The sequence below is a fragment of the Culex quinquefasciatus genome, chromosome 2, assembly GCF_015732765.1.
Source record: "Culex quinquefasciatus strain JHB chromosome 2, VPISU_Cqui_1.0_pri_paternal, whole genome shotgun sequence".
Taxonomy (NCBI): domain Eukaryota; kingdom Metazoa; phylum Arthropoda; class Insecta; order Diptera; family Culicidae; genus Culex; species Culex quinquefasciatus.
This window is the reverse complement of record NC_051862.1, coordinates 152,633,376-152,652,295: the sequence shown is the minus strand read 5'-3', so window position 1 is coordinate 152,652,295 and position 18,920 is coordinate 152,633,376. Positions and strand designations below refer to the sequence as shown.

Sequence of the window (18,920 nt, the reverse complement as noted above, 5' to 3'; positions counted from 1 at the left end):
CAAATTATACCTGTCGAAGCTGTTCGATCAATTCGGTTTCCTCCTTCTGCTTGTCAAACTCCCGCCGCATCGTAAAGCTCAGCTTGTCCGTTGGCACGTCCCGGTTCCAGGAGACAGTTCTACAAGTAGATTTAATTTAGTTTTAGTTATTGAGAAAGACTTCGAATGAACTCACTTGTTTGTTTTCTGTCCCGGTTTGGCGTTGTTCACGTACCCGACGGTGGCCGTCAGCGGCTTCTGGTTGCCGTTGCTCGGTGAGTGCGCGCCGTTGGCCGTCGGTTTCGGAATCGACGAAGGAACACTGTTGTGCGACAGGATGCCGCTGGACGCCTTGCACGGGCTGTTTGGTTTCACGTACGCGTAGTCCACCGAGCAGCTGCTGTTGGTGAGGGCCGTCTTGACGGGGGTTCCACCGTTCGCGACGGGGATTTTCCCCCCGTTGGCCGCCGGGGAAGCGCCGCCGTTGGTCGAGAGGTGATTTCCGTTGAGGTGCGTCGGCGATTGATATGTGGAGGTAATGTTGCGCGACGGGATGACCTTCTGGACGGGCCGCTTGTTCGGGGTCGAGCTGGCGCTGGAGGTGCTGGTCGTGGTCGCCGTCCCGTCTTCGAACATGACGTTCCGGTTGGGCGACATCAGGGGACTAGAGTTGACGGGCGGGTTGAACCCGTTGTTCCCGTTGGCGGCGTTCATTTGGTTCAGCTTGGCGATGTTGGCGTGGTGCGGAGACAGGGGAGAACTTTGGTTGCTGCTGGTGAACACCGACGGTGACGGGGTGGTCGCTGCGGATTTACTGCTGTACGGGGAGAAATTACTCAGCGGAGACTCCGCCGTCGACCCGCCACTGTCCGGCGTCTGGGGCAGTGCTTCTTTGGGCCGGTAGATGTCGGTTTGGTTGCGCTGCTGACGAAGTGCTTCTTTGTATTCCCTGTGGAAATAAACCCCCAAATTAGCTCCTGTCGACACTCAGAACAGTTTGACTCTTACCTGTAAGTTTGAATATTTCCCAGCGATCGCATCTTGTCGTCAGCCTTCATACTGTCCGGCGTGAGATCACCGCCCTCGGGGGAAATGTCGTTAGCCTTGTTCCTCTGCTCCTGCAGCGCCATTCCCTTCTTGAACTCCTCCTCGAGCGTTCCCTCGCGCCCGTTTGAATCCAACAACTCCGGCCTAGACCCTGCAGCGGATAACAACAACAACGGATTAGCGCCCGTGGCCGCGGGAAGAACCGCGTGACCACCGGCTGGCGGTTTACCGGCAAAGCCAGTGTGCATCGGGATGGGTGACCACTTGGGTGAGTTGGTGCCGTCGTGCGGGTCGTCCTGCGACCATCGCTTACCCTCGAATCCGCCGCCGTCGCTGGTGCTGTACCCGGAGTCGACGTGCGCTCGCCGGTTCCGGCTGGTACCGTCCAGCAGACTGCCGGAAGAGTTTTTCGAGGAGAGCGCCGACCGCCGCAGGGTGGCGTGCCCGTCGAGGCCGGTTTTGGATTTTTCCTCCCGGGCAGCGGCCGTCTCGAGGTACTTGAAGACGTGTACGAGCCCGCGTACGCAGAGCTGGAAGAGGCGAAAGGAATCAGTTTTGTGAATATAAAAGAGAGATGTAACTATACTCACGCTAGCCGGCGGCGACGTCAGCGGGTTGTTGCCCAGCTCCAGGTCAACCAGCGAGCTCATCAGCCGCAGCTCCACCGGCAGCGTCGCGATCCGGTTCGAGCTGACGTCCAGAAACACCAGCTGCAGACAGGTGAGATCGCGCGGCAGGTAGACCAGCTGGTTGTTGCGCAGCGTGAGCGACCGCAGATTGCGCAGGTCGCCCATCCGGGGAGGAAGATGGGTGATTTGGTTGCACGCCGCGTCCAGCTCGGTCAGCTCCTCCATCCGGCCGAGCTCGTCCGGGAGCGTCACGAGCCTGTTGTTGGACAGCAGCAGCACCTGCAGCGGCAGAAAGCAAATCTCCCGCGGCAGCACCGCCAGCTGGTTGTTCCTGGTGGTGGGAGAGGGAAATTCAATTGCGTTAGTAATCAATTAAAAACGCGCTAATTGAGTTGCAGTGAATCGCGTTGATTGTAATTGCGCAAACATCTGGCGGACCGTTCATGGGAGACTAACCTTAGGTCTAGGTAGGTGAGTGAGTGCAGTCCGCGGATGGTGTCCGGAATCGACCGGATCGTGTTGTGAAAGACGAGTAGCCGCTCCAGGAAGGCCAGCGATGTGATGTCCTCGGGCAGTTCGCAGAACCGATTGCGGGACAGATCTGTGAAGCGAACAAAAAGAGACAAAGAAACGCATCAGTTACCGAGCACAGTGGAGGAGGTTGTACGTGATTCGATTGACTATAGATGGTATAGGCACGAATTTGGAAGGGCACCCTTCGGGGGGGGCGAGCTCGCAATTGTGACCGGAATAATCAAGCTTCATTGATCATCGGAAGCGAGTAACAAATTCAAGGAAATGCGTGTTCCCATTTCAACGGCGCGAGCGTCCAATTAAGTTTATATTAGAGAGGCGAAATTTCCTGCCCTCTAAACAAAAAACATCCACCCAATCATGCGAGAGAGGGTATCAAGTGCTTCAAGAGTGCTGCTGGTATCCAATCATGTTTACTCGCCTATCTAAACTCTATCCATACGCACAGTTGTTTATTAATAGCTTTTATATCTTCCGCTCATCAACGTCTTTCAAAATGCGGAATAAGTGGGTGCAAGTGTAATTAGCAAGGTTTTATGAATTGAGCAATTGGTAATTAACTAACTTGTGGGTATCTTTTTTGAAGAACGCGCGCCGCAGGAGAGTTTTGTTTAAACTTCTATGTTTGCAGACATAAATTATGTTACAAAATTTGACTTGCAAATAAATTGCTAAGGGATTTGTTTGTTTATTTGTGAATTTTCATCGCTTGTTTGCTATCTTGTGACAATGCCATTTTGGTCAAAAAGGATTAATAATGACATTTTGTTAAACTCAACAAACCCTACAAGATGCTTTGAATCGATTTTGGAAATTCGCTTCCGATTCCCGGATATCGCAAAACATGCATGATTTGAAGAAGGCGGATAAGCATTTTGACAGCTAAACTATTTTGCAAAAACAATAGGTAATTTATTTATTAATTTGAAATTTAAGCCAATAGCTATTTACCGTTTAACACTGTCGGTTTTGTTAAATAATACCTTGTTGTCTCGGAATTTGCAAAACAATTCTAGCTGTCAAATGATTTTGCGCCCTTTTCAAATGTTGCTCCGGATTTCATTTTGGAAAAAGTTATTTACTGTAATTCAAAAATAGCAGTGCTGAAAAGTTCATTATAGCACTTATTTGATTGAGTGTGGAAATGCTCAACTTTTCAACACTAGAAAATATAAGTTTTCGACAGTGTTTTTTTTTTGTTTTTTTGTTGACGTAAAACTAAAACTAAAATTCCATGAAAAATTATATTCAAAAGTTTTTTTGAGTTGTGCAAAAAAAAGAAGATGTGTGCAACTATTTGCAAAACTCGATTGTCGCAGCACTTATCATATCTATTCAGCTTTGAAGAGCGACTTGTGCTATAAAATAGTAGTTTATGCAACAAGTTGCAAAAAGAAGATTTTTTCAGCACGAGTTGTACATTTATCCAACGAGGTTTACCGAGTTGGATAAATACGACGAGTGTTGAAAAAATCATGTTTTGCAACGAGTTGCTTACAAAATTTTTTGCAATTCCGAAAAACGCTTCTTTAATTGAATTTTATGTCAAACATTCATGTGTTTAGTAAAATCATCGTTCAAAACAAAAAAATATTGAAAAATGTTACTTTTCGATACTAGTGTTGAAAAGTTCAACTTTTCAGCACCCATTTCAGTGCTGAAAAGTAGAACTTTTCAGCACTATTATTGAAAGATATTAATTTTCTATTCTGTTATTTTTGGTAGGGAAAAGCAGGCCGTTTCGTTTCTCCAGAAGGACAGGAAAAGTTGACAGTTTCACAGTGGAATTGCAAAAAATATCATTTTGCAACATGTGGCATTCCTCGTCTCAGACTAGCGTCAGTGTGTTTGGTCAACTCAAAAATCTAAGCAGTGTCGAAAAATATTACTTTTCAATACAAGTGAAGAATAGTTAAACTTTCCAGCACGGAAATGAGTTCTGAAATGAACTTTCTAGAACTGTGTTTCTTTTATGGAAAGGTAAGTATTTTTTTAAACTTCTGTTATAAGGATTTTTTTGCTAAAAGTGTAAAAACAACTAATATTTCAACAGGTCGTAATACTGAAATTTGGCCTTTTCAAATGATAGTCCTGATGATTGTTTAGCACCTTTAGTTGCTGAGATATTGGAATTAGAAAAAGGGGGAAGGGTGATTTGGGTGAGACTTTGGAAACGTAAATTTTCCTGTTTGTTTTTCTTTAATCCACGGTATCTCAGCAACCAGAAGCCCAATCTTCATAAATTCATAGACTTAATTTTAGGAAATTTTCTAAACTGCAAAACAAAAATATTTTCAGCAATGGTCACGTATGGGCAAGATTAAAAAAAATCGAAAAACATCAGTTAGTAATAAAAATTAAACCTCACAAATTAAATAGAGAAGAGAAGTGTTCAAAGTACTTCAAGAAGAAGTTTTCAGAAATTTTTGAACAGTTTCAAAAATTAGTTAACCATGGTTAAGACAATATTGAATAATAGGATTATTTTGAAATTCTCAAATTGTCATAATTTTCTCACAAAAATGAGTTCGAATCGGAAAACGGAGTAGAACAAGTTTTATATAAAATGTGAAATCTATTGATTCGTATTTTGAAATCTTTTTTGAATGCAATATAGATCGATTTTTTTACAAGCCAAACTTTGAATGCAATATAGATCGATTTTTTTACAAGCCAAACTAATTTTGAAAAAATTTAGCCAAAATTTCGATTTTTTTACAATTTTACCTAAATTTTTTATTATTTTGTGTAAAAGCTTCAAACTTATTAAGGGACCATCCATAAACCACGTGGACACCTTAGGGGGCTATGGCGATTGTCCACGCTCCATACAAAAAGATTTTTTTGGTATGGACAATTGTCCACGAAGGGGGGGGGGGGGGGTTGAGATTTCCTAAAAAGTGTCCACGTGGTTTATGAATGGTCCATAACTACATAAAAACATTGATTTTTTTTCTTTAGCACTATACCAGCAACCTAAGTGATGTTATACATTTGACGCACTTAGCAGCATATCATTTTTGTTATAGCTGGCAAAAAATCATGTAATTAGTTGGAAATGTTGAAATATTATCAGGATGTAGTATAAACTGTCAGTTGTAAGAGTTTGCATGCAAAATTTGTCTTTTCTAACATTTTTTCATCAGAATTTTAAAATTAAAATGACTTGTTGTGCTTCGAATCCCGGGCACTGATAAAAGCTGATTCGAAATCCGGACAGTTTTGCTTCGAATTCCGGACACTCGATTTTGCTTATGAATTGCCAAAATTTGGACTGAATTTTAGTGAATGGCATTCTTTAGATCTCAAATAAGCTGTTGACATCAAAACAATCGATATTTTATATTAAAAATTGCTAGAATTTAAGAAAATTAAAACCATAAATTTCTGCTTTGCCCGGTGCTTCAGATGCCTATGAAATATTTCAGAGAAATGTTTCACATTTTCGGTAAACTTATAATTTTGTTTCATTTTTTAGGCATTAACTACAGTGCAGTGTTCAAACAAACTTTAAAAGAAAGTTGATGTTAGAATTCATCAAATAACACAGTTTTGGCATTCATAATGCGAACTTATATCCAAATAATTGGAGCCTAACATTTCAAAAGGGCACATAACTTTTGTAAACAATAGTGTATCCCTTTCACTCGAATGACAGTTTACATAAGGTGTGAAAGGGACACACTCTTGTCTATAAAAGTTATGTGCCCTAATGAAATGGCAAGCACGAATTGATAAAACAAGTTGAAGTGTCCGGATTTTCGAAGCGTCCGGTAATTCAAATCACGTTATTTAGACAAGCCTTACAAGTTGAAAAATATTTAAAAAATAAATTGAAATCCTATCAATGCCACCCCGGTTTACGGTACATATTATTTCTGAATAGTCCTCAAATTTGCCGTAGACACCAAATCGATCAGAGCATTCCTTCAAAAGATACAGATTTCCGAATATTTACGTACCATGACCATGGACAGCTGTCAAAATTGTATAAAGACTAAAGGTCATAGGAAAAGCCCCAACAAAGTTTGAGCCAAATAAAAAAAAATACAAAAAATAGAAATGCGCAAAATCGGCCGATTTCATAGAGAATTGCTTAAAACTGTTATTTTTGACGATGCAAAGCAGGCCGCTTGGTTATTCGAGAGAGTATGTTGTATTTCCATTCTAGAAGTTTTGTTTACAAAGTATGTCCAAATAGCCAAATTATTAGCAGCTTTTTTTTTTTAATTTATATTTATTGAGTTTTCTTTTCCATGTACATTCATTCAGTTAAAATATTATTGAGTGTCCAATCACAATCGATGACTTTTCACCTCAATAATTATTAGCAGCTGACAACTCTCCCAAAGTGTTCAATCCACTTGACCATCAAACTCGATTCGAGGGTAGTTCGATGGTCCATTTCGCGTATAATTTATTCCTCCTCCAAAAGAGTTCTCAGAAAATCATCTCTCCCGCCTCTTGCCCCAAAATCCATCGAACCCAGACTAATGGCACTTGTATTCAAATTAGTACCAATTACTTTCCGTTGTTCGATCCCACGTCGCCAACGTCCAAGTGGCGCCCACTTTGTCCTCTTCTTCTTCTTCTTGAATGGACCACCTCCTCCGGTTGATGAAGTGCGCTGCATATCTACATAATTTGTTCCAAACCCGACGCTATGTCGGTGTGTCCTGGTTGGCACGAAACGCCGTAAAATATATGCTCACAAGTTGCACATGCGACGACGACGACCTAAAGTTATGAATGAAAAGTGCGAAGGCGTCGTCTAGGTGGCGTCGGAGTGGTCATACCGGTTCGGGGACCGAAACCACAAGAAGAAGAAAAACTCGTTCCATGTGGGACAGTCGTGAATTCTGTGGGTTGCGCACCGTGTGGGATCAATCAATTGGGACATGATTTTATGGCGCATAAACAAATCTACTTTTTTTTTTTTGACACAATGCGAATTTCAGCAGCTTTTCAATGTCGACCGCATATAAATGAGCAAATGAGCGAAAAACGATAAATAAACACAACATCAACATTTGATGTGACTAATGATCGTGACATTCGACGACCGAGAGACGAAAATAGTGCATGACCTCTCGGTTTGTGGAAATCGTCCTGGGGTTGACAAATGTGTGTGTGTGTGTTTTCCATCAACAAACAAGACACGTTGTGTGGAAAAATGAACGAAAATCGCGCTTCAGTTTGAAGGTAAACATCTGCTACCACTTGGCACTCATGTCTTGGTTTTGTGGTGGGAGGATGAGCGAAAGCATTCCATAGAACTACATACTACTAGCGTTTTGCTACTTTTTAATTAATTAAGGTCAATTAGATTTTGATTGGTTCTAACAAAAATGGTAAATTTGATGGGGCCAAATCTTGGAGTTGAAATCAAGTTTGATAGCCAATGTGTATCGCATATTTTTGTGTTACGATTGAAACAAAAATTAATTTGTTGAAGTTTACAAATATAAAGAAAAAATAATGGTCTAAAAATATTTTTAATTTAATATGAAAACATCTTGAAACTTATAGATCCAAATTGTAATGCAATAATAGTAGTTTGTAAAACAAGTTCAAAATGATAACTTTCTCAGCGCGAAGCTCTACCATGTTGTATAAATACGATGAATCATGAGAAAAACAAGTTTTAAAACGAATCGCATGATTTGTTTTCGAAATTCCGCTTTTAAGCTGTTTTGAAAAGTAATACTTTTAACAATTCCATTATCAAACTATATACTTTTTTTCTGTCATTCTAGAATTACGAAACGGAAAAGTAGGCCGAAAGAGGCAGCAATAAATAACCGCAGATTAATTCTTTACGATTTCGCCATTTTTTCGCGATTTTTCTAATTTTCATTGTTTGATTTAGATGAAACTTTGTCCATACATTCTTCTAGTCAAAGGAAGCAATTCTGCATCATAAGTTTTTCCATCCAAGTCTCCATACAACTTTGGGAGTTGATCATACAATATGGGTATGTAAATGCAGCATGATAAAATCGCACGAAAAAAGACACGTAATATTACACACTGCATGTACAATTTTTGAAACCGCAAAAAAAAGTTACAATCGACGGGATTCAAAGCCAGGACTAAGAGTAAGGACTGGCGCCTTAGCCCGCTCGGCTATCAGACCTTTGAAGAATGATGTATGAGCTTGACAATTCGGTCAAGTAGGTTTTCCATACTGGTGGGCTACATGTTTTAAGGTGTAATAAGACATAAAATTTTATTTATTATAAAAAATGCTGTGTGTATAAAATTCTGTATCTGATTGATTTGGTGTATTTTGTAAAGTTTTAGGTTATGATTAAGACTTTTTAAAACTTAAGTTACAAAAATACGAATTTTAAAAAATTCGATTTTTTAAATATGCTTTAGGGGACTTAAAAAGACATCTTCTGAGCCATTGATAGTGGAAAATCTGGTTCAAGAGATATGATTTTCTGAAAAAAAAACCCTGTTTTTCTTAGAAAAATATCGAAACCATGACAAAAAAAAAATTTAACACAATTTTTAAAGGCAAATGAAATTTGCAATCGAAAAGTGCTTCAGATTTTTTTTAAATAAAATGTTCGAATGTACCGTTTTAAAGTAATAGCTACTCTTAGGTTAAAAAAAACGTTTTTTTTTCACTTTAAAAAGCACCCCAGAAAAAATATTTTTGAAAACTTTGAACTTTGAAAATCGCATAATTAGTTTCTAGAACAGCCTCACAGAGAATTCTAATCGATGAAAATAAAACTTTCTAAGTGTCACCTAATTATCCTGAAATTTGCAATGTGAAAAAATTGAAACTTTTGCAAACTTTTCTGATCTTTTCAATACATTTTTTTCAAAAGTTTTATAATTTAGTCTAAACTATGTAATATAGTTAATTATGTATTGGTGGACATTTTCAATAGTAAAGCTTGTTTTTAAATTTTTTAAATATTTTTATTGAAGCCTCCAAAGTTGATTTTATCAACCTTCGTCGTATTTATCAAACTCAGTAAACCTTGTTAAATAGATGTTCGACTCGTGCACCCATTTCAGTGCTGAAAAGTAGAACTTTTCAGCACTGGTATTGAAAGGTATTAATTTTCCATTCTGTTATTTTTGTTAAAGAGAAGTAGGCCGTTTCGTCGCTCGAGAATGACAGGAAAAGTAAGTAGTTTCACGACAGAATTGCAAAAACTACTATTTCGATATGAGTGCTATAAAGATTAATTTTTCAGTACGTGTAGCGATAAGAAATACTTTTCAAGATTGTTTTGATTGCATATGAAAGTTTCACTTATTCAAATAGTGTTTTTCGGAATTGAAATAAAAATGTTATGTGAAACTCGATTTTTTCTACACCCTTTATATCCAGAGTTTTTTTTTAAAAGGACCTATAAGCTATTGTCTTTCATATGTTTATAGGACCTAATCAAAAAAAAGTCGAGATATGTACCCGACTTGACTGGCATAGGCAATTTTGAAAAAAAAATCGCAATTTGTAAAACTACGGTAAATTCACAAAAAACATGTCAAAATTTCAACTATAAAATTTTCACTAATTTAAAGAGTACTTCTTTCGAGTGCTTAAAAAACAAAAAAATGTTGAAAAATTGTTTTAGCGAGTTTTTTTTTTATCGAAGAGAGAGAGAGAGAGAGAGAGAGAGAGAGAGAGAGAGAGAGAGAGAGAGAGAGAGAGAGTTAAGGGGAAACGAATAGGCTGCGCCATATTGCCACCACGACTTGAGTTTTTTCAAGCAGCTTTAAGGAATTGCCGTAACTTACAAAGCCAAGTTTTTTTTTCAGAAGCTTAATAGGTTAATAGCAATCCGTCAAGTCCATAAATTGATTCAAGTTGAAGAGGAGTTGTCCAAGAACGGGCGTCCCTTTTCACCTTAATGACATTGTTTCTGAATAAAACATAGTTGCAATTTTTGGACTGGACTGCAACTTATTTTTTTTTTTTTTCAAATATTAAATCAAAATTAGAAGACTAAAAAGCAAGTTCTAACCTTTCATTTATCTCAACTCTTATTTGTAAGTTTTCAGCAATAATGAGCGTGATATGCCGCAAAAATCCTCCAACACGCAATATTTACCCAAGCCCACTTACATTCCAGCTCTCGAGCCCATTAAGGGGGCGCGCGATGCAACGTAATTTCTCACTTCATTATAATTTTATGCATATCTACATGAGACATGCGAACTGTCTGGCACGAGAGCGACGTACGCGTCGTCTCGTTTGCCCGGAATATTGACAACAAGTGACACCGCCGCCGTTGACGGGTATGAATTTGCTCCGTTTAAAATCACGTGCGGAAATTTGTGCTATCTCGTTACATGGTTGAATCTATGAGTCTATACTTTGACGGAGAAGACAGAACGTCCTGGCTCCACACTTGACGTCGTTAAATAGAGTGGTGCCGGAATGTCAACTTTGCTCCCCTTTTTGCGACGGTTCCAGACGGGTGCGTTTAGCCCAGTCATCGTCTCTCCAAGATGCACCAGAAAGTGGGGAAATTTGCATCAATATTATATTGTCTTGGGCTGGCGTTATCGTGAGCTCAGCGAACTGCGGCAACTGTTTTTTTCTGTCGGCTGCATACTTTCAGGGGGGAAGACTCACTTCCGGCCAAGCAAATGTCTGCCCCTTTTTGAAATTCAAATTTTTCTTCAGTGTTCAGGGAGCATCCAGGAAGCAGAATGAAACAGCAAGAAAACACGAGCTCAGAATACGATATTTTCACAGTCACCAAGGTTCCTCTTCAAGTCACTGAAGGGAGTTCGGTTGGTTGATCTTTCGTGGACCCACGGAGACCTCTGCAGAGCGCCACCATCGGCGAGTGCATAACATAATAATTCAATTTGAAGGTTTGCTTTTTGCTTCCATCAGCGCAGAACAAGAAGATATATGCGTTCATTGTCAAAGGTTTCAACCTTCTTTTTTGCGTCCCAAGTGGACACATCACGATTAGTACTTGAAGATTCTCCGTTGAGTTAACCCTGTTTAACTTTTTTTTTCTTAATCGTTAAATTTTCATGTGTTTCAAGTATTGTTTTTTTAAAGACCTTTTCCACAAAATTTTTTAGAGACAAAAAATCAAGATTATTTTTGAATTTTTATAAAAAAGGATTCCCAAAAAATTAAATAAGGGTTAACAATGACTATCCTGCAGCACGGGCAATCCATTTCGGAAGAACCGCACGGCGGTGATTTTATGTCACTGATTAGCATAAAATAAGGGCAAGCTCAGGTAAGCTGCATCCGTGGGACAAGTTGATTTATGATTGCATTATTTGTGGAGGTCACCTCCTTTGGGGAAGCCCTCAACCTAGATGATTGATGGTGTCCCCGTTACGGGGACATTTCGAGGACAAACGACGAGAGTGACGTTTGAATGAACCAAATTTCGAAATCTCATTTTCGAACAAATTCCCAAGTGACCTGTCAGCGGTTTCGTATTTTCTTAGCTTTTCATATGAAATAATTTACGAGCAAGGCGTTTTCAGCATCGTGGGTGGTGTGCTCAACCAGGTGTGTACAAATAAATCAGTTTTTAATTTGAGCGCGCAAACATGTGTGTCTGTGTGTGGACTGCACGTTTTCGAATAAATTAACACGACGCAACCGGTGGTCCAGGTGGCGCCACACCGCGGAGAGTAATCCACGATTAATTGCACGTTGGTGGATTGGCACCTAGATTAATGGATTTGTACTGGAAGCTGTCTGCAAACCGAGGTCAATTTATCTTTATTGAGACAACCTTTTTTTTGTTATGAACGATTTCAAATTTATAATTTACATTTTCTTCAAATTAGAGAGTGATTTCCCACAAGTATCATTCTGTGTCCGTTCAATCACTACAAAACTCTCCATATCGGCATAACCTTTTCAAATTTGTAGATTGACAGCGGTCAAACTAATTCCCCTTAACCAAATCTCGTCTACCCTATAGATCTGCATTGCATGAAACCGTTGTCTCCCTCGAGCTAGACATAACATAACTGCATCCCAAATATAACAGTTAACCGCTCAATTATTCAGGAAATCCCACGCCTGGGACTACCGGAGGGGCTTCGAAGCTGGACACATATCACTTTTAATATTTATAGAACTGCCCCTCGTCGTGGTACTCTTACACCAGCTACCAGCCAATTGTGGCCAGCTGAATGGATGTAGTAACTATACTGGCAAAACTCCACAGGTCATAAATTTGCTTTGCTTCAGCCGCAGAGATTGAAGTGCACTAAAAAAAATGTATTGTGGATAAGATTTTTTTTTATTTTTTTTTATTTTCTTTTTATTTTTTTAATAATGGATAAAAAGGCATGAAAAACATTTTTATAAGATAATCAGATATTTATCAGAAATTTATCATTAAACCACAGCCAACCTCCTGTGGCCGAATGGTTACGGGTTTCGCCTCATAAGCGGAAAGTCATGGGTTTTTCTCAGGGTGGCAGCCTTAGGTTTAAGTTCAGAGGTAGCAGCAACCGTATGAGTATAAAACGGTTGCTTCACGTGCTCTTCTAGCATGTGATCAATCTTGGGATATTCCTTTGCGCCTCTTCCCAAAATACTTTCCTCGTGTCTTCGCATGTAAATAATGCCCAGCCGATCGGTATTGCACTGCAGTCCAGTCGCTTTGTCCAGATCAGAGCAAAGGGAACATCGCAAAAGTAGCACCGCAAAAAGACAATTGTCTTTACAAGACCCCGCGCGGCAAATAATAGCTGCTGGGAAGAGCTTGAAAAATGACACGAAAAAATTGTCACCGCGGTTCTAGCGATACATAGCGCACAAGGCACAAGGAATGGAGTTTACAGCATCTGGATGGAACAGCACTTTTCCTCTCAATAGGAACTGTGTTATAGATCTGGAAATGCTTAATAACAGTAAAAATGGGTAACACGATACAATAGTCCTCGTAATCAGGATTCCGTGTCTTAATACTCAAACAGAAAAAAAAAAAAAAATCATTAAACCAGGGCTGTGGAGTTGGGTAGTTTTTGAAGCGATTCCGACTCCGAAATAAAAATAGATATTAATCTGATTTAGAATTTTCAGAAAAAAAGGTTCTGGTTTAAATAAAAGGCTTTTTTAAATCAATTTTTAAAGCAATTTGACCAAATATTTTATTTTCTTTTTTTTTTTTTTGGGAGGGTGGTCCAGCCGCACATCGTTGATGTTGAAACCTCTAAACTGGGCCCTCGTCCTGTCACGTCCGTCAGTAGTCTTGTCGTACATTACAACTAGAATCAGATCTGCCAATGAATTAGTACACTTCGACCAAATAAACACTGACGCTGTATGGATCTGACTCTAGAATAAATGCACAGTTGTGTGTTATTCATAAGTCCAACTTATTCAATTATTCATTTAAGTCCAAATATTCATTTGCTAACTACTTTGGATTGAAAATCTAAATTTTAATCTAAAATCCTCTAAACTTAATGTTCAAAACTAAACGCTCCTTTAACTGTTGCAGTACTACTTCAATCAAAAAACAATAAAAAATTGTGAACTGATATACAAATAGGATAGAAATCGCGATTTGAAAAAGAAATGACTATTTACGTCAAAAGATCCGCAGTTCCTCGATTCGCAACAATGGTCAATACAACCATAATCCGAAAACCGTTAGTTCAACAGATCAACGAATTTTGTCCGATATCATTGCATTATTGATTGATCGAGACTCTATGGAAATTTTGACATAAAAGAATGCCTAGTATTCTACATCAATCAAAGTTTATTGACAGCATTACTCTAACTTAACAATTGCAACTAAATTTATCATCAAATAGATTTGGAAAGGATACAGATTTATTTTAAATGCTAATGCTAAGCAACAAATCAATTGTACTATCCTAAAGTCCCACCTAAATCCCACATTGTGATAGTGAAAAAGTCACAGAAGCAGCGGTGTCTTGTGCAATTGTGATATTTCATTATCGGAGAACTACCTAGTTCACGAAGACAGCTTATCGGTCAACGCTTAAGCCGTAGCATGCAAGTGGTGTCCATACACCCAGAACTGGGCATCGGCATACGAGAGGATAAAGAGCACGATTCGGTAGTAAAATGGTACTGTGTGCGGACGGAGAGGATAAATCCCGAAATTACCGAGAGTACTTTACTCATGGGTTCATTTTCAAAAAAAGTTCATTTATCAAAAAAAAGTACCGGTACCGAGACTCGAACCCAAGACCTTCGGCTTATTGAACCGTGCCTTTGCCGTATGGGCCACCATGGTTCGGTAACTAAGTGGGGGTCATTTGTCCATACAAGCCACTCACTAGGATGAACTGTTCCAATGAACGAATGAACACGCGAGAGGTCTTTACTCAAGCAAAATAGTACTTTCCTCACGTTTATTTTCGGGAGAACTTTCCCCTCGTTCTTTAACTTTGGGTGTAGTAGCATGAAGTGGTGTCCATAGTGCTTATAAAAAAGAATGAATACCCAAATTTTAACTAATGCACTAGGATCAAATCATGCCCCTTGACTTTACAAGGCCCAGGGAAATAAAAGGCTTTTTTAAATCAATTTTAAAAGCAATTTGACCAAATATTTTATTGATTAAAAATATATGTTTTAGCATTTTCTTTAATTTTTTATAAGTTAAACATGTATATTTTATGTGAAAAAAGCAATCTTGCATTAGGATAATGCAACCCCTTCTCAATTTCCTTAAAAAATCGGAAATTTTAATATTCTTTGGAAAAAATCATAAAAAATGGTTGACAATTTAGAATATATTGTATAATTTAAATACATTTTTAAATAAAAAAGGGCTTCACAATTTGCTTTACATATTTTTATTTTGGAGCCACAGATCAGGAAACTTCAGTAAAACATATTTCCACAAATTCATTGACAGTTTAAAAATGTTGACAGTAACATAACTGTAATAATGTATTATTTTATAATAATTTGTGAATCATTTTGAAACAAAAGCCTTATTTTTTTAATTTTTCTTTTTTATTATTATTTAAAGTGCACAATTTTGATTTACAAGCATGATCGATCTCGAGAAAAAATCATAAATTTTTAAAATAATGCTGAAGTCTAAATTTGAAAAATATATTTTTTTCAAAAAGTTGAGATTTTTTTGTCTTAAATCGTGTAGGAAACATTAAAGATTTTTTTTGTTTCTGAGATACAGCCCCTTAAATACAAAGAAACAATGAAATTAAAACTAAAATATCATCCAAACAGCACTCAATTTTAATTTAAAAAAGTAAAACATTCGTATTTTTTCTGATCTGATTGAAAAAAATATTTTGAAAATTTTAAAATCAGGACTAATTTTTCAAATGGCTGAAAGTTCAATACCTAATATTTACATAATATTTTTTGTGGAGTATTGCTTTACTGTAAACCAGAGTGACAATGGAAACGCTATAGTTTTTTGTTTGCAAGGTGAAAAATACGAACGTAATGGCTTGAAAGCTTGTTTTAATTGGTAGAGAAAAAAAATCTAAATTGTTACGTTATTTAGAACTTCCAAATATTTATGATTTTCTTTATTAAAATAATTTCAACTCGTCAAATTTACTGAATTTTTGAACACTCTAAGTCGCAAATTTTTAAAATTTAAGTGTTTGAAACGGAATTTGAAAAAAACAGTGAATATTTCTTGGCACTTTCAATTATTCAATTTATTGGTAATAATAATACATGGCATACTTTTAGTATATGCTTGTTTATGATAAATCATAAGAGCGGAAAATTGGCCCAATATTTTCGAGTAAAATCTTTTACAAATCTGGTTAAACTAATAATTTTAAGACAAAAAGAAAAATATAAAAAAGGAAGGGTCACCAAAATATAAAATAAATAATAGAACATTTTTAAACTGTTTTATTCCGATAAAATTAAGTAATTTTGTCGAAATTCAAAAACTGTTTCTAAATCCTGATTTGTGAAGAAAAAGAAAACGATTACCTCATTTTTATTTTACGGTTCGATTAGGATTATGTTTAATTTTCTCAATTTTTTGTCTTATTTGTGTATTTATTTCAATTAGTAATAAAGTTTTAAAAATTATCAAGATTTGTCTAGAAGGATGATTATTTTTGTCCCTTTTGCGTTAATGATTTATTTTTTTAATAATGATTAAATTTTAAATGAATTAATTTAAACCAATTCATTTTATTTGACAAATTAAAATTTGAAGCATAAAAAAATACATTGATTTTTAGAGTGTCCATGACATAAAACATTGAAAATGACAATTATTTTACTTTCATCAGAATCGACGCCCGAAGCGAACCAAAATCCCAAACCAGACAAGATAAATTCATCAATTTTGGTTGACGTTCGAAACTGAATGGGTTCAGAGACAGAGAAGTGCACACACACAAAAAGGCAAAAAATAAATAAATTTTCTTATAAAATTCTGATTTCCAATGATTTTATGAAAACAAAATTAAATATTGTCAATCTTCGATAAACAAATTGTAAAAAAATCCAATAGAAGTTTATAAAATTAATGTTTAAACAGTGTTACAATTCCAAACGAGTACCAGAACCGGAAAACCGCAATGCTGTCACGAGAAATCAAGTCGACTTTTTGCGGTTTAAACGCCTTTCAAAATGTTGATTTATTTCGTACACCATCCATCCGGTTTCGTCGCCAAATTTGGCCAAGTTTAATGATAAATCAACTTTACCTTTCTCAACGGTTGGGCGATTCCCAACCAAGCCATACACTTTAAGTCCTGTTTAAATATTCCGCTCGATTTTGGCACGTGATTTCCCCCCTGCTCGTAGCAAATTAATTCCCAAATGAGCGCAACGACGTCGTCGACGGTGAGAAAATATTTGCCCAGATCGGAAGTAGCTATTTTTCCGAGAGGAAATTAACGAAGCCATGAGATACGGTGCCGGTTGGTTTCTTCTTGCAAGGTTTTTTTTTTGCTTGAGAAACTTCGATAAGTAAACACACTGTGGTATTGGATGCTATTTCAGAGCAGGAACTGAGATGGATGTTGCTGTCTGTTGCAGATTGTTTGAGTTTTCACTAGAAGGTTGTCAGGAAAATGTCTGATTGGAGAGAATTTCATCTGTCGAAAAGTTTGGAACGGGCACGTGTCAAAAGAAATGGTTGACAAAGGATAAACTTAACCCTCAACATTCAAAAAAAAATTAAAAGTAATAAAATACAAACAAGAAAATAAATAAAATTGCTAAATCCACTCATTCAACAGACAGAACAACTCAAAGAAGCCAACCAAATCCGCAGTCCTCGCAAGTGAGGGTTAACAAGTGGAAAAAGCACGACACCGGGAAGTTCACGGAATTAATGTGGGGAAGAAGTAATTCGATACAAATCAATTTTCCTGTGGTGGTTTGGCAGTCGTCACTAATCGGCTTTACCGCAGCCACCTCGGCTTAAAGCTGCAGAGAGGGGAAGTTCCGTTCTACTTAGTGCAGTTCAACCGGTCAATTTCCATACATTTTGTGCTGGGGTCTATGGCTTCCCATAAATCTCGCCGTCGTTTTCCGAATAAATAAGCTAGCAAGGAACTCTACATTCTTGTGGCGAATAAACTTTCCTTTTTTGATTTTCTTTGTACGTAGAAGTATTTCCCCCCCAAATCCCAAGTCCATCAATATTTGAAACATTCCATCTACACTTTCGGGAAAACAACTCCCGAAAAAAATTGCTTCAAGAACTAGGTTAAAGAAAGCAACTCCACAAGGATTACCTAGGCTTCAGTAATGGAACTCAAGTGGGATTTCACGTGCGACTTCGTTTGTTTGAAAGAAGCAGGATTTGCTGCTGAGCCGGCCAAAATCCAACCCCCCCAACCATAGTTAAAATGGAAAAAGCCGGCCGGGAAAATTTCCGGACGATGTTTTTCAATCGATTTTCCCTAAACAAACTGAACAGCACACGTGTGAGTTTGGTTCGCTTGGTGGAGGTGAAATAAATCACCTCGCCATATCGCGTCTGGAAGAAGTGACGAAGGCAAAGAGAGAGCTGAAGAAATGCAAAATTTCCGGGAAACGACGAAGACGACGACGACGCGTGTTCGAACTCATGGGATTTATATTTCGGGTTTGGTTGGGAATTGAGTGTGTGGAAGAAAGTAGTGTCAATTTGTGAAAACAAAACGGAATGAATATTTTACTAACCACTTTCCGGGGGCTTCGAAAGGGCGAAGTCTTCCGGGGGAAAGGTTGCTCGTGGCGGCAATCAATTTGGTTCCCAATCTTATTTGAGGTCGTTTTGGATTAAAAATATGGTTGATTTGTTTAGACAGTAGATATTGGTAATTTGGCTGATTTTTGATAATAATTTAAATTAACATAAAGAGTTCATGGTGTGTTTCCTACTTACGATAAATATGTCGGCAAGTCTGATATTTGGCACCATGAAAGAAGAGCTCTTTCCCGAATTTCGGGGACTGTTAAAATATTTCGTCGGGTGGTCTAGAGCACCTTTTTTTCGGTTCTATAGGATTTGTCTTCAGAAAATCGCCCAAATTTGTAAAATAAAAAGTGACCTTCTCCAAAATTTCTGGATTTAATTCCCATTCAAACGTTCAACACCGCCTATTGAGTTTTTTTTAATGATTAGGCTGGTACAAATATTTTTAAAAGTTTTTGTCACCCCCCCCTTCAAAATTGGCCCGAAAAATCAGGGGGCAAAAAAAATATTTTTACAATAAACTTAAAAATTTCAATGAAAATTCAAGTGCAACCAGCTGAAATCAAATTAAAATACATTCTCCTGCGTT

At 37.8% G+C, this 18,920-nt stretch overlaps 1 protein-coding gene across 4 annotated transcripts in view; it reads right to left on the bottom strand.

Moving 5' to 3' along the window:
* Positions 1-18,920, bottom strand: part of LOC6046031 (leucine-rich repeat and calponin homology domain-containing protein) — a 108,684-nt gene that overhangs the window by 12,392 nt on the left and 77,372 nt on the right. For 3 of the 4 annotated variants that reach the window (XM_038250435.1, XM_038250432.1, XM_038250433.1), the window contains 5 exons: positions 2,112-2,256; positions 1,617-1,986; positions 988-1,556; positions 176-928; positions 11-119 (listed from right to left, as the gene is read on the bottom strand). In XM_038250435.1, the coding sequence (XP_038106363.1) occupies positions 11-119; positions 176-928; positions 988-1,556; positions 1,617-1,986; positions 2,112-2,256 (1,946 nt within the window). The remainder of the gene's footprint in view (positions 1-10; positions 120-175; positions 929-987; positions 1,557-1,616; positions 1,987-2,111; positions 2,257-18,920) is intronic. The other variant, XM_038250434.1, reaches the window with a different exon arrangement.